The 14,882-nt window shown below is 36.2% G+C and overlaps 1 protein-coding gene across 1 annotated transcript in view; it reads left to right on the forward strand.

Annotated features, from left to right (window-relative positions):
- Positions 1-1,780: 1,780 nt before the first annotated feature.
- LOC133609861 (class I histocompatibility antigen, F10 alpha chain-like) overlaps positions 1,781-14,882 on the forward strand; it is a 20,591-nt gene continuing 7,489 nt past the window's right edge. Inside the window, exon 1 of the mRNA XM_072913588.1 lies at positions 1,781-1,949. Coding sequence (XP_072769689.1) covers positions 1,781-1,949 — 169 coding nt within the window. The remainder of the gene's footprint in view (positions 1,950-14,882) is intronic.

The following is a 14,882-nucleotide window of genomic DNA, read 5'->3' on the forward strand; positions in this document are numbered from 1 at the left end:
TGTAAAGTGTATACAAAGGAGTACGGAAGCTGGACAAATAAGATGCCAAAAACCAACCACTTTCATGTGGTATTGGACAGAAAGGAGGACTTTTTTCTCCTCCATTCGAAAATGCGGACGTTTTTAGCACCACTGTCTGATTCCAATCAATGCAAGTCATCAGAATCAGGTAATACACAAACTTATATTCTTGTCTTCATGAAAGAAAGGAATCTATATGTGTTAAACATGCTTGTATTATCTTTAAACACCTTTAACTTGTTAACAATATTAACTATATGTGTTAAACATGCTTGCATTATCTTTAAACACCTTTAACTTATTAACAATATTAACTATATGTGTTAAACATTAAACACCTTTAACTTGTTAACAATATTAACTATATGTATTAAACATACTTGTATTTTCATTAAACACCTTTAATTTATTAACAATATTAACTATATGTGTTAAACATGCTTGTATTATCATTAAACACCTTTAACTTGTTAACAATATTAACTATATGTATTAAACATACTTGTATTATCATTAAACACCTTTAATTTATTAACAATATTAACTATATGTGTTAAACATGCTTGCATTATCATTAAACACCTTTAACTTGTTAACAAAAACATATGTTTCATAAATAAGTAAATATAAATTATATATATGAATGAGGTAGATCCCCACGACTTGATCAATTGAAAAGTAGCTCGCCTGCAGAAAAAGTGTGAGCACCCCTGATTTAGACAGTGATTTAAACGTGGTCTGTGTCGCCCTCTAGTGGTAGGATAGGGTAACTACTGTGTAACAAGAAGTATTAACAGGGCGAAAGTTGAGCTGGCGAATTATGTCGTCAAGCAGAAACATTGTTGCGAACAAACACTCGTCTAAGGCTACATCTAACACATTATAGGCATTTTAGCATTAATAACCGTGCTATATTCGACGCATACTTACATTTTAGTCAGGAACGCACACAATGCTGTTTACACAAGAGCCCATATTACGCAGAAACGCTACAAACAGGAAATGACGTCTCAGACTAGATCGCCAAATTAAGAGCACAGGAAATCTAACATCTCAAAACTGCGTCAGAATAAGATAAGACTAAAACACTTTCTGACAGTGTGCTTTCTCCAATATATTCACCATATGACTTCATTAAGGCACTTCAAACTCCTTGCCCTGCAGCTTGAATTCTGCCATGGCCAAGCTCTCTTCATTGTAGGCTGTTAGAGACCTCCCTCTGTATCATTTATTATCCTTCATTTTAAAAAATATATATACATATTTTGTCATAAAAAAATACAATCATGTGTGCTTACGGACTGTATCCCTTGCAGACTGTATTGATAAATATTGATATATAATGTAGGAACCAGAATATTAATAACTAGAAAGAAACAACCATTTTGTGTGAATGAGGAAGGTTTTTTGGGTTGGTGCACTAATTGTAAGTGTATTTTGTGTTTTTTATGTTGATTTAATAATTAAAAAAAATATTTTTTTTTTTTCATTTTATTTTTTTAATTTCTTGTGCAGCCCGGTACCAATCGATCCACGGCCCGGTGGTTGGGGACCACTGATGTAGAGCACGGCTGTCAAAGCCAAGACCCGGGGGCCAACATTAAATTGCAGTAGCTCGTCGCATTGGCGGTGGAGATTGAGAATCGCCTCATTGACTGGGAGAGAGAGAGATTCCGACGGCAAGGACTTCGCACCTCGACGTATAGTGGGCGTGGCCATGGAGCTCGTCAAACAACGTCCGCACCGATACCCGTTGTCGATGCCTTGCCGATATCACGGGAGGAGGAACCCATGCAGCTTGGAGGGAATCGTCTCTCTCAAGCAGAGAGAGATCGTCGCCTTCGTCTTCTGCTTTGTCTATATTGCGGAAAAGCTGAGCATCGCATCTACCACTGTCCTCATCGTCCTGCACGCCGTCGCACTCAAGCGTCACCTCGTATAAATGTACTTTCATTTTGTTTTATGTCCATGTTTTCTAGCTAGCAACGTTAGCTATGGTTATGGTGTTAGTTTCTTTCCAGGATTTGTTGCCACTATCTTAATAATTCCAGCAGGGGTCACTGTAGGCCCTCTTTTACTTCCTGTTGTGTTTCTTTCTGCAACTGCCTTCTGGACTTTGGATTTATGGCTCTTTTTTTAACACTCTTTTTATTTTCAGCAACAAAACAATTGCTTGTAGCTGTCATTAGATGAGGATCAGAATCATTTCAATGTACACAAACAAATAGTGTATTGGAGGACAATCATTACACAAACCTCCCTAATTGTTATAAAGCACACTGTTTATATTAAACATGCTTCACTGATTCGAGTATTTGGTGAGCGCCGTTTTGTCCTACTAATTTTGGTGGTCCTTGAACTCACCGTAGTTTGTTTACATGTATAACTTTCTCCGACTTTCTAGGACGTGTTTTATGCCAATTATTTTTCTGTCTCATTTTGTCCACCAAACTTTTAAGTTTGTGCATGAATGCACAAAGGTGAGTTTTGTTGATGTTATTGACTTGTGTAGAGTGCTAATCAGACATATTTGGTCACTGCATGACTGCAAGCTAATCGATGCTAACATGCTATTTAGGCTAGCTACATGTACATATTTAGGGATGTCCGATAATGGCTTTTTGCCGATATCCGATATTCCGATATTGTCCAACTCTTTAATTACCGATACCGATATATACAGTTGTGGAATTAACACACTATTATGCCTAATTTGGACAACCAGGTATGGTGAAGATAAGGTCCTTTTTAAAAAAATTAATAAAATAAAATAAAATAAATACATTTAAAATATTTTCTTGAATAAAAAAGAAAGTAAAACAATATAAAAAACAGTTACATAGAAACTAGTAATTAATGAAAATTAGTCAAATTAACTATTAAAGATTAGTACTATTAGTGGACCAGCAGCACGCACAATCATGTGTGCTTACGGACTGTATCCCTTGCAGACTGTATTGATATATATTCATATATAATGTAGGAACCACAATATTAATAACAGAAAGAAAAAACCCTTTTGTGTGAATGAGTGTAAATGGGGGAGGGAGGTTTTTTGGGTTGGGGCTCTAATTGTAAGTGTATATTATGTTTTTTATGTTGATTTAATAAAAACAAAATAAAAAAAACAAACGATAAAAAAAACGATACCGATAATTTTCGATATTACATTTTAAAGCATTTATAGGCCGAGAATATCGGCAGGCCGATATTATCGGACATCTCTATACATATTGCATCATTATGCCTCATTTGTAGCTATATTTGAGGTAATTTAGTTTCCTTTAAGTCCTCTTAATTCAGTTTATATCTCATGACACACTATATGTAATATGGCTTTTAATTTTTTGCGGCTCAAGACAGATTTGTTTTTGTATTTTTGGTCCAATATGGCTCCTTCAACATTTTGGGTTGCCGACCCCTGGTCTAAGGGAACACATACAAATAATGATTAGGATACATTTAGGCAATATAATATGCAATAATACAACAGGATATGTACAATATTATATATAATATAATATACTCTACAATGTGTTATAAAACAAATATACAAACAAATGTACATGGACTATTAAAGCAGTCCATAAGAGATGAATGGAGAATAAGCACTGTTGATTTAGACAGTGATTTAAACGTGGTCTGTGTCGCCCTCTAGTGGTAGGATAGGGTAACTACTGTGTAACAAGAAGTATTAACAGGGCGAAAGTTGAGCTGGCGAATTATGTCGTCAAGCAGAAACATTGTTGCAAACAAACACTCGTTTAAGGCTACATCTAACACATTATAGGCATTTTAGCATTAATAACCGTGCTATATTCGACGTATACTTACATTTTAGTCAGGAATGCACACAATGCTGTTTACACAAGAGCCCATATTACGCAGAAACGCTACAAACAGGAAATGACGTCCAGACTAGATCGCCAAATTAAGAGCACGGGAAATCTAACGTCTCAAAACTGCGTCACAGAATAAGATAAGACTAAAACACTTTCTGACAGTGTGCTTTCTCCAAGATATTCACCATATGAGTTCATTAAGGCACTTCAAACTCCTTGCCCTGCAGCTTGAATTCTGCCATGGCCAAGCTCTCTTCATTGTTAGAGACCTCCCTCTGTATCATTTATTATCCTTCATTTTTTTCAAATTTTTTTTTTCAAGGTAAAAAATGATTTTCAAGGTAAAAAAAAAATTTCAAGGTAAAAAATTTTTTTCAAGGTTAAAAATGATTTTCAAGGTAAAAAATGATTTTCACATTTTTTTAATTTTCTAAGAATGTTTTTAAATGTTTGTTTTTAATTTTTTTTAAACTTTTTTTAAATTTTTTAAACTTTTTTTTAATTTTTTTTTTTTTTAAACAATTTAAAACAATTTTAAAATGTTTTAATTTTTTTAAACAATTTTAACAATTAACATTTTTTTTTAGAGTTAGGGTTAGGGATAGGGTTAAGGTTAGGGTTAGTGTTAAGATTAGGGTTAGGGTAATTTAAAAAAAAAAAAAGTTTTAAAAAGTTTAAAAAAAAAAAGTTAAAAATATTTAAAAAATTTAAAAATATTAAAAAAAATAAATAAAAAAAATTAAAAAAAAAAATATTAAAAAATTATAAAAAAATTAAAACTTTTTTTTTTTAATTAAATTTTTTTTTTTAATTAAAAATGTTTAAATTTTTAAAAAATGCTACAAAAATTAAAAAATTAAAAATTAAAACTTAAAAAAATTAAAAAATTAAAAAAAAATGTTTTAAGTTAAAACATGATTTTCAAGGTAAAAAATGATTTTCAAGGTAAAAAAAAATTTTCAAGGTACATTTTTTTTTCAAGGTTAAAAATGATTGTCAAGCTAAACAAATGATTTTCAAGGTAAAAAAAATTTTACAAGGTAAAATATTTTTTTCAAGGTAAATTTTTTTTTCCTAGGTAAAAAATGATTTTCAAGGTAAAACATTTTTTTTTTTGTCATAAAAAAATACAATCATGTGTGCTTACGGACTGTGTCCCTTGCAGACTGTATTGATATATAATGTAGGAACCACAATATTAATAACAGAAGGAAACAACCCTTTTGTGTGAATGAGTGTGAATGGGGGAGGGAGGTTTTTTGTGTTGGTGCACTAATTGTAAGTGTATCTTGTGTTTTTTATGTTGATTTAATAATAAAAGCATATATATGTAACTGCTGTGTACCCGTCCCGCCAAGAACCCACACACAGGCTGGATTGGGTGATGTGGTTCTTTACTGGTAGCTGCAATGAGTGATCAGAACGCACATACACACAATATGTGGTTAACACCTCTGCTGATTTCGATGTCATTAGCAGAGTACAGGAAGTCTGCTCAAGTACATAACATTTTCATATTTTTACAATTACATGAAATGCAATTACAGATGTGACTTAATACAATGGTTTTTAACAGTATACTTTTTTCGTGTGTGATCGTATAGTGGTTTTAACTGGCTTTTATCTTTACTGGTATTATAATTAATTCAATACAACATATTTTTAACTTGGTTTTTAACCAACATCATCCTTTTTTAAATATTTATGAAATAGAAAATAGAAAAATACAAAATACAATACATGACACAAATAACTAAATGGACTTTTAGCACCCTCTGGTGGTGACTAGCGAATATGACAGACCACGTTGTTCGCATGTTAAAATGGCGAACAATATAAATTTAAATATGAACGTCTTGACACGTAAAACGCACATAGTGCAACAATTATTACCTGCAATGAGTGATCAGAACGCACATACACACAATATGTGGTTAACACCTCTGCTGATTTCGATGTCTACAGGGGGAAAATAATATCGACTTCAGTGCAAAATAGTAATACATCTGACGTGAGCAACAACCAATTCAAAACGAAAATTCCACAACGTAGCATTTCAACTGCTATTAAATAACTGTGTATCTTACAATAAGTCTCACGTTATGTTTAGTGTAATATATAATATTTTGCAGAGCAATATCAGAACGTGGCTTACCATTAGCAGAGTACAGGAAGTCTACTAATAGCTTCCGGCTATGGTTATGGTGTTAGTTTCTTTCCAGGATTTGTTGCCACTATCTTAATAATTCCAGCAGGGGTCCCTGTAGGCCCTCTTTTACTTCCTGTTGTGTTTCTTTCTGCAACTGCCTTCTGGACTTTGGATTTATGGCTCTTTTTTAACATTTTTTTTTATTTTCAGCAACAAAATAATTGCGTGTAGCTGTCATTAGATGAGGATCAGAATCATTTCAATGTACACAAACAAATAGTGTATTGGTAAGAATGACTCTAAAATATTGGAAGTAATTGTATATGTATGTTTTTACTGTAAATCCTCCTTAAGGTGGTCACATATCCCCATGCTGTAACTGTGAAATCAATATTTATTATTGTTTCCCTAATTTAAAGAATTTAGCCGAATTGTAATAATATAGATACCAATACACTGAACAAGTAAGAATACAATGTGTTTATATGTGCATGAACGTGTGAATAAAAGTTAGGACAGAATAAAAAGAAGGCAGAGATGAAGTCATTGATTAATATACTAAGTCATTAATGTCTCACATAGAATGGTTTTACAATGTCTATAACTTTATTTTTGTATGAAAAATATGTTTTCATTGTTTTTGAAGGGCTGAATAAAGTCTTGTCAATATCAGAATCGCAATTTTTTTTAGATGACATTTTTCTCTGAGGTTATATTTATCTTCATTTTTGTGAAGAATTGTTGTACCTTTTTGCTTAGTTTTCTTTGTACATCATTTTGACTGTTTGAAAAAGCACCAAATCATTAAATTAAATATTTTATATTCAAATGGAGTGTTTGAATGTTCTCTATATCCAATATTATGTCAAAAAAAAAAAGAAAAAAAAAAAGGGCCAATGTGGGAACCTGGAAAAAAACAAAACAGATTTGAATCTGAAAAAGATGCGAAACTTGGAAAAATTAAATGAAACTGTAAAAAATACAAAATAAATCTGATTAAAAACGATTTTAAAGGGTAAAACTAATTAAAACAGTAAATAGAAATCAATGTTTTAAAAACACAGAGGACAACAGAGGACCACACAACTCACGTAGTGTTAAAAGCCAGAGAATAAAAGTGGGTCTTAAGACGAGACTTAAAACAGTCCACTGTGGGAGCAGTTTGAACATGGAGGGGCAGAGTGTTCCAGAGCTTAGGGCCGACCACAGAGAAGGCCCTGTCTCCCCTGGTTTTAAGTCTGGTCTTGGGCACCACGAGCTGGAGCTGGCTCTCGCACCTCAGAAACGCGCGCAGGAGTGTAAATGTGGATGAGGTCCGAGATATACTGAGGTGCCAGTCCATGTAAAGCAGGGGTGTCCAAACTTTTTCCACTGAGGGCCGCACACTGAAAAATCAAAGCAAGCGGGGGCCATTTATTTTAAAAACCAATACAATATATGTATAAAAAATATACATTCAGGCCTCCACTCGGGCTTGAACCCGGGGACCCCAAAGGGTTTTGGTCAAAAAAATATAAAAAATGTGTTATTATTTGTATTATTATTCAAGTTTTAAATCTCTAGATCAACATTAGGTCTATCTGTCAATATAAAGTTTTAAAGATTTAAGTTGTATGCTCTTTTTGTCAAAGAAAACCATGTTTTTTTTAATGGAAAAAACACAAAATATGGAATATTTTCACCCAATAAAATTTTTAAGAGGAATATTTGAGATTATATAATAATTGGAGCCTTAAAAACGTCAATAACACCATTGATTTTAATTAATTATTATTTTTTTAAGCAATGACACTTAAAAACAAATCACACTAAAATGATTGGGGATCCAAAAGGGTCCTACTCATTAAAGTGTTACAAAATAAATTATCCATTTTTTTTACTGTTTACATTTAACACAATAGTCTCGAGATCAACTTCAGATCTATCCATCAATTATACGTTTTATTGTTGTTTATGTTTTTTGTTTGTTCGGCGGCAAACTTGTCACACCTGTTGTGCTTGTCAGGTCAGGTGATTTCCCAGAAAAGCCACGCAGGCATTTACCTGACGTGGCCACAAGGGGCGCTTGTAGAAGACTTCTTGTCAGTTGACTGCTGCCACTTTTCAGCAATAGCGCCACCAGGGGGTGCACTGCAAAAACTGAAATCTAAGTAAGATGAAATGTCTCAAATAAGGGTGATATTTGCTTATTTTCTGTCTGATAAGATCATTCTTCTCACTAAGCAGATTTTATGTGTTTTACTTGTTTTAAGTGTTTTGGTCCTAAATGATCTCAGTAAGATATTACAGCTTGTTGCTGAGATTTGATGACCTATATTGAGTAAAACATGCTTGAAACTAGAATATCAAGTGTTGCAAAGCTGTGTCATCAACACTCACAAGTATAAAACTACTTTTTTAAAGTAATCATTTCTTATTTCAAGCATGAAATAAAAAATCATGACTTTGACACAATTGAGTCTCATAATTAAAACAGATGAAAAGGGCTATCAGTTGTTATTGCTGTTGATGAAAAGTAAGATGCAGGCTATCATTATTTGTGTCAATGTGGACTTCCTCACGCTGCAAGTGTTTACTGGTCAGACAACACAATGAAATGAAAATAATGTCAAAGAAGAGGGGAACTGATGACTCCATGTTAGTTGGTAGAGTAAAAGACAAGCTGAAAAAAAAGATGACTATGTCTAGAGTGTAGGCAGTGCTGTTAAGTTTCTCTGTGTGTGAATAAGTGGAGAATGCGGAAACTTTGAGGCATGATGCAGCTGACTTGTTGATGAACTAGTTTGAGAAGAATGTTTTTGTTTTCTTCATAAGTGGACTGGACTTGTCACTTTTGTAAATATTGACTATTGTGTGTGAAGTCCTACTAAAGGTGAACATTCAGTTGAAGAATTAGGCCATCAAGTTAAGATAAATGGGTTGAAAAATGTGGATCAAGGATACTTTATTGAATTGATTTCACTTTCATATTTGAGATTGTCACCTTATTGTGGTTAAGAGCTACCAGCAGGAGCTTAGTCTTCAGGTGGCACACCCAAGTTGCACAGGTGTGACAAAGTACAATCCTCTTCTCCAGGATGGAGTTGGACTCACAGGGCCTGATTTGTTAAAGGTTTGCGTGTACTAAAACAGGTGCAAACCTGATGGCACACGCAGAGCTGATCTACTAAACCTGTGCAAAGTGGATGGCGTCTCTTAAGTGAGCAGAATATGCAAAATAATATGCAGAATATATGCTGATCATTAAAACAGCCACGATACTGGGAGAAAATGCCAATATAATGATTTATCACGCCCAATATGATTTATCAACACTCATCGCTGTGGTGCCAGCACTATTTAGCTGTTATTTAGTAAGTGTGCACACTGACACTTCCACACACGGCTGCAGGATCAGTGCTTGTGCTCCACACACACACATTTGACACATATCCTCTTTTCAGCAACATCATTTTATAGCTGCTAAACGACTTAAGGGGCTAATTTTAAAAAAAATTGATTGATACATTTTTGTGGACTTTATTATTTTTTAATGTTCTTTTTTTCCAATATACAAACCCCAAAAGCAGTGAAGTTGTCTCGTTGTGTAAATGGTAAATAAAAAGAGAATACAACAAATCCTTTTCAACTTATATTCAATTGAATAGACTGCAAAGACAAGATACTAAACATTCCAACTGGAAAACTGTATTTTTTTTGCAAATATTAGCTTATTTTGAATTTGATGCCTGTAGCATGTTTAAAAAAAGCTGGCACAAGTGGCAAAAAAAGACAGAAAGTTGAGGAATGCTCATCAAATACTTATTTGGAACATCCCACAGATGAACAGGCTATTTGGGAACAGGTGGGTGCCATGATTGGGTATAAAAGCAGCTTCCATGAAATGTTCAGTCATTCCTTTTCAAGCCTTGCATAAATGTCTCTGCCAAAATGTAAAAAAAAAAAAGTGTGTGTTGTTGTACTGTGCAGGTTTGAAATAAATAATTCAAAAACATATATATAGAAACAGATAAATATCAATATGCAACACTTTATGTTTATATTTTCTCTAAGTGCACATTTTTCAAATTGAACATTTTCAAATGATCACTTCTGAAACAGTCTTGTGGAATCACAATATCCCATTTTAACTAGCTAGCCACTAACATTTTTTTTTAGCAAATCATGAATTACTTTGCACCATGTTTGTACAAATACTAACTCATGTAAAATACAAAAGTCAACTCTCAAATTTTTAAATAACTCATGTCACACTTTGAACTGGACACCAAATCTGTTATCTGTTTCTTTGTCAGTTAGTGGGAAGCCTGGCATTGCATGCTGTTAAAGGCCTACTGAAACCCACTACTATCGACCACGCAGTCTGATAGTTTATATATCAATGATGAAATCTTGACATTGCAACACATGCCAATACGGCCGGGTTAGCTTACTAAAGTGCAATTTTAAATTTTGCGCGAAATACCCTGCTGAAAACGTCTCGGTATGATGACGTCAGCGCGTGACGTCGCGGATTGTGGAGGACATTTTGGGACAGCATGGTGGCCAGCTATTAAGTCGTCTGTTTTCATCGCAAAATTCCACGGTATTCTGGACATCTGTGTTGGTGAATCTTTTGCAATTTGTTCAATGAACAATGGAGACAGCAAAGAAGAAAGCTGTAGGAGGGAAGCGGTGTATTGCGGCCGACTTCAGCAACACAAACACGGCCGGTGTTTCATTGTTTACATTCCTGAAAGATGACAGTCAAGCTTTACCATTGGCCTGTGGAGAACTGAGACTCTTACCGGGAGGACTTTGAGTTGGATGCGCAGACGCGGTACCGTGAGTACGCATGCAGCTGCGGCTTCCAAACATTTGATCGCTTGCCCGTACGTGCGTGCCGCTAAGTGCATGTCACGTACGTAACTTTGGGGACTTTGAGGAAATATACGTGCTGTATGAACTTTGGGGAGGTGAACGGTACTTTGGGCTGTGGGATTGAGTGTGTTGTGCAGGTGTTTGAGTTGTATTGGCGGGTTATATGGACGGGAGGGGGGAGGTGTTTGTTATGCGGGATTAATTTGTGGCATATTAAATATAAGCCTGGTTGTGTTGTGGCTAATAGAGTATATATATGTCTTGTGTTTATTTACTGTTTTAGTCATTCCCAGCTGAATATCAGGTCCCACCCGCCTCTCACAGCATCTTCCCTATCTGAATCGCTCCCACTGCCCTCTAGTCCTTCACTCTCACTTTCCTCATCCACGAATCTTTCATCCTCGCTCAAATTAATGGCAAAATCGTCGCCTTCTCGGTCCGAATCTCTCTCGCTGCTGGTGGCCATGATTGTAAACAATGTGCGGATGTGAGGAGCTCCACAACCTGTGACGTCACGCTACTCGTCTGCTACTTCCGGTCCAGGCAAGGCTTTTTTATCAGCGACCAAAAGTTGCGAACTTTATCGTCGATGTTCTCTACTAAATCCTTTCAGCAAAAATATGGCAATATCGCGAAATGATCAAGTATGACACATAGAATGGACCTGCTATCCCCGTTTAAATAAGAACATCGCATTTCAGTAGGCCTTTAACTAGTGTGTTGCACTCTGGTGTGTAACTTGACACTGCAACTCTGAGTGAGTCTTGCAGATGTGCATCAGTGAGACGTGTTCTGTGTTTGTTCTTGATGAAGTTCATGTCAGAAAAGACTGATTCACAAAGATAAGTTGAAGCAAACAGGCTTGCAACCTTCATAGCTGTACTTTTCTGTGTCAACAAGGCACCAAAAGTTTGGTGCAGCCTGGTGGGCTTTGAGGTGGAGGTCATGTTGCAGTGTTACAATTTCAATATCCACCTGTTCAGCATCCAGGCTGAATGTTGCACTTAACTGCTCAGCAATGCATGATATGTCCACGTTCATGAAAGGATTGGAAATGAACAACACACATGGCTCAAGCTGATCCAGGTCACAAAACCTGTTCTCAAACTCTTGCCCAACTCTGTTTATGACCTGAGAGTACTTTTCTGCAACTTTGTCCAAAGCCTCAGATGCAGAAGCATTGTCTTTCAGCACCATCTGCACAGAGGGAAAGTGCAGCACTTTTTTTTCTCTGTAAATGCACAGAGAAAAGGTTCATCTTCGCTTTAAATGCATTTAAAGGGGAACATTATCACAATTTCAGAAGGGTTAAAACCATTAAAAATCAGTTCCCAGTGGCTTATTTTATTTTTTGAAGTTTTTTTCAAAATTTTACCCATCACGCAATATCCCTAAAAAAAGCTTCAAAGTGCCTGATTTTAACCATCGTTATATACACCCGTCCATTTTCCTGTGACGTCACATAGTGATGCCAACACAAACAAACATGGCGGATAGAACAGCAAGGTATAGCGACATTAGCTCGGATTCAGACTCGGATTTCAGCGGCTTAAGCGAAATTGAAGAAGAAACTGAAGCTATTGAGCCATATCGGTTTGAACCGTATGCAAGCGAAACCGACGAAAACGACACGACAGCCAGCGACACGGGAGAAAGCGAGGACGAATTCGGGGATCGCCTTCTAACCAACGATTGGTATGTGTTTGTTTTTAAGTGTTGTAATGTTTTTAAGCCAAATTATTGGTAAACACAGTTTATGTATAATAATTTACGTAAAACCGCGAGTAATGAATAAAGTTTTCATCAATTAATATATTCTGTAGACATACCCTCATCCGCTCTCTTTTCCTGAAAGCTGATCTGTCCAGTTTTGGAGTTAATGTCAACAGGCCAGGGAAGCTAGGGTCGATATTCTTCTCTTGATCATCTTCGGTGGCATAAAGGACGGTAGAAGCGGTGTGAGCCAAGACATCCAGGGGGTTTAGCTCGCTCGTCTGCGGGAACAAACTGCCGCCATTGCTTGCCTTGCTACCGAGGTCATTTGTCCCTGAAGAGCTCACACACTCCGGCAGATTCAATGGGGGTCTGGCGGCAGATTTATTTGACTTTATTGTTGGAAATGCATCTGCTTTGAGTGTCGCAGGATATCCACACATTCTTGCCATCTCTGTCGTAGCATAGCTTTCGTCGGTAAAGTGTGCGGAACAAACGACTGACCATTTTCGTGGGCTTTCCCCACACCCTCGTAATTTGAACAAATTTCGTCCAATTTCTTGCCCCTTTTGCATCTTTGGGCCACTGGTGCAACTTGAATCCGTCCCTGTTCGTGTTGTTACACCCTCCGACAACACACCGACGAGGCATGATGTCTCCAAGGTACGGAAAACAGTCGAAAAAACGGAAAATAACAGAGCTGATTTGATTCGGTGTTTGTAATGTGTTTGAGAAAATGGCGGATTGCTTCCGAGAGCGAATAATAGAAAGGCGTTTAATTCGCCAAAATTCACCCATTTAGAGTTCGGAAATCGGTTAAAAAGATATATGGTCTTTTTTCTGCAACATCAAGGTATATATTGACGCTTACATAGGTCTGGTGATAATGTTCCCCTTTAAAGCACTTATCATATCGGCAACAGGTTTACCTTTGCCTTGCAGCCCACAGTTCAAACTGATCAGTTTTCCAGTAATGTCCGTTAAAAATGCAAGGTCAAAGTATCCACTCAGTGTCCTCCAGCAGCACGGTGTCCTCACCTCTGGACTGCATGAACTCTTTGATTTCACCCAAAAGTGACAAAAAACGTTGCAAAATTCGTCCCCTGCTGAGCCATCGGATTTCTGTGTGTAGTAGCAGGTCACCATATTCAGCTGACCGCTCCTCCAAAAGTACCTTGAATGTTCTGTGCTGTTTAGCTCTGGAGCGGATGCTGTTTATGATCTCTACGACGGGAGTCATTACGTGCTCAAAGCAGATCACTTTTGCACATAAGGCCTGCTGGTGTATGATGCAGTGGTACTGCAAAAAGTTTGGGAACTCTGGGTCAGCTTTACAGTGAGCAACGAATCCTGTGTGTCGGCCGATCATAGCAGGAGCCCCATCCGTAGTCACTGATACCAGCTTTTCCAGCGGCACCCTTTTTTACACCAAAAACTCAATTTTCATTTTTTTATTTTAATCAAAATAAGTTTGAAGAAATATTTCACAAATATTCTTCGTCGAAAAAAACAGAAGCTAAAATGAAGAATTAAATTAAAATGGATTTATTATTCTTTACAATAAAAAAAAAAATGTTTACTTGAACATTGATTTAAATTGTCAGGAAATAAGAGGAAGGAATATAAAAGGTAAAAAGGTATATGTGTTTAAAAATCCTAAAATCATTTTTAAGGTTGTATTTTTTCTCTAAAATTGTCTTTCTGAAAGTTATAAGAAGCAAAGTAAAACAATAAATGAATTAATTTAAACAAGTGAAGACCAAGTCTTTAAACATTTTCTTAGATTTTCAAATTCTATTTGAGTTTTGTCTCTCTTAGAATTAAAAATGTGGAGTAAAGCGAGACCAGCTTGCTAGTAAATAAATAAAAATTAAAAAATAGAGGCAGCTCACTGGTAAGTGCTGCTATTTGAGCTATTTTTAGAACAGGCCAGCGGGCGACTCATCTGGTCCTTACGGGCGACCTGGTGCCCGCGGGCACCGCGTAGGTGACCCCTGGTCTACTTGTTCATACAATAATGTGTGTAAAATGAGCTTTGACAGGACGAAGGCTGGACTCTGGAGCCTACGTTAGCTGTCACCTGGCTGTGCTACACTCTGGACAAGTCACTAGTTCATTACAAAAAACAGTCGGCAGTTGATTGTAGAGCAAGGATGTGACTGTGCATGTGTGTTACACACATATCACTGTCGGACAAACATGTGCGCCCATTAGAGGCTGCATTGAATTGTATTGTGACACATTCAACTTCTACTCAGTAAGAAACATTGTTCTTAATAATTACTGAATCATGACCT

Source organism: Nerophis lumbriciformis, linkage group LG07 (assembly GCF_033978685.3).
Source record: "Nerophis lumbriciformis linkage group LG07, RoL_Nlum_v2.1, whole genome shotgun sequence".
NCBI lineage: Eukaryota > Metazoa > Chordata > Actinopteri > Syngnathiformes > Syngnathidae > Nerophis > Nerophis lumbriciformis.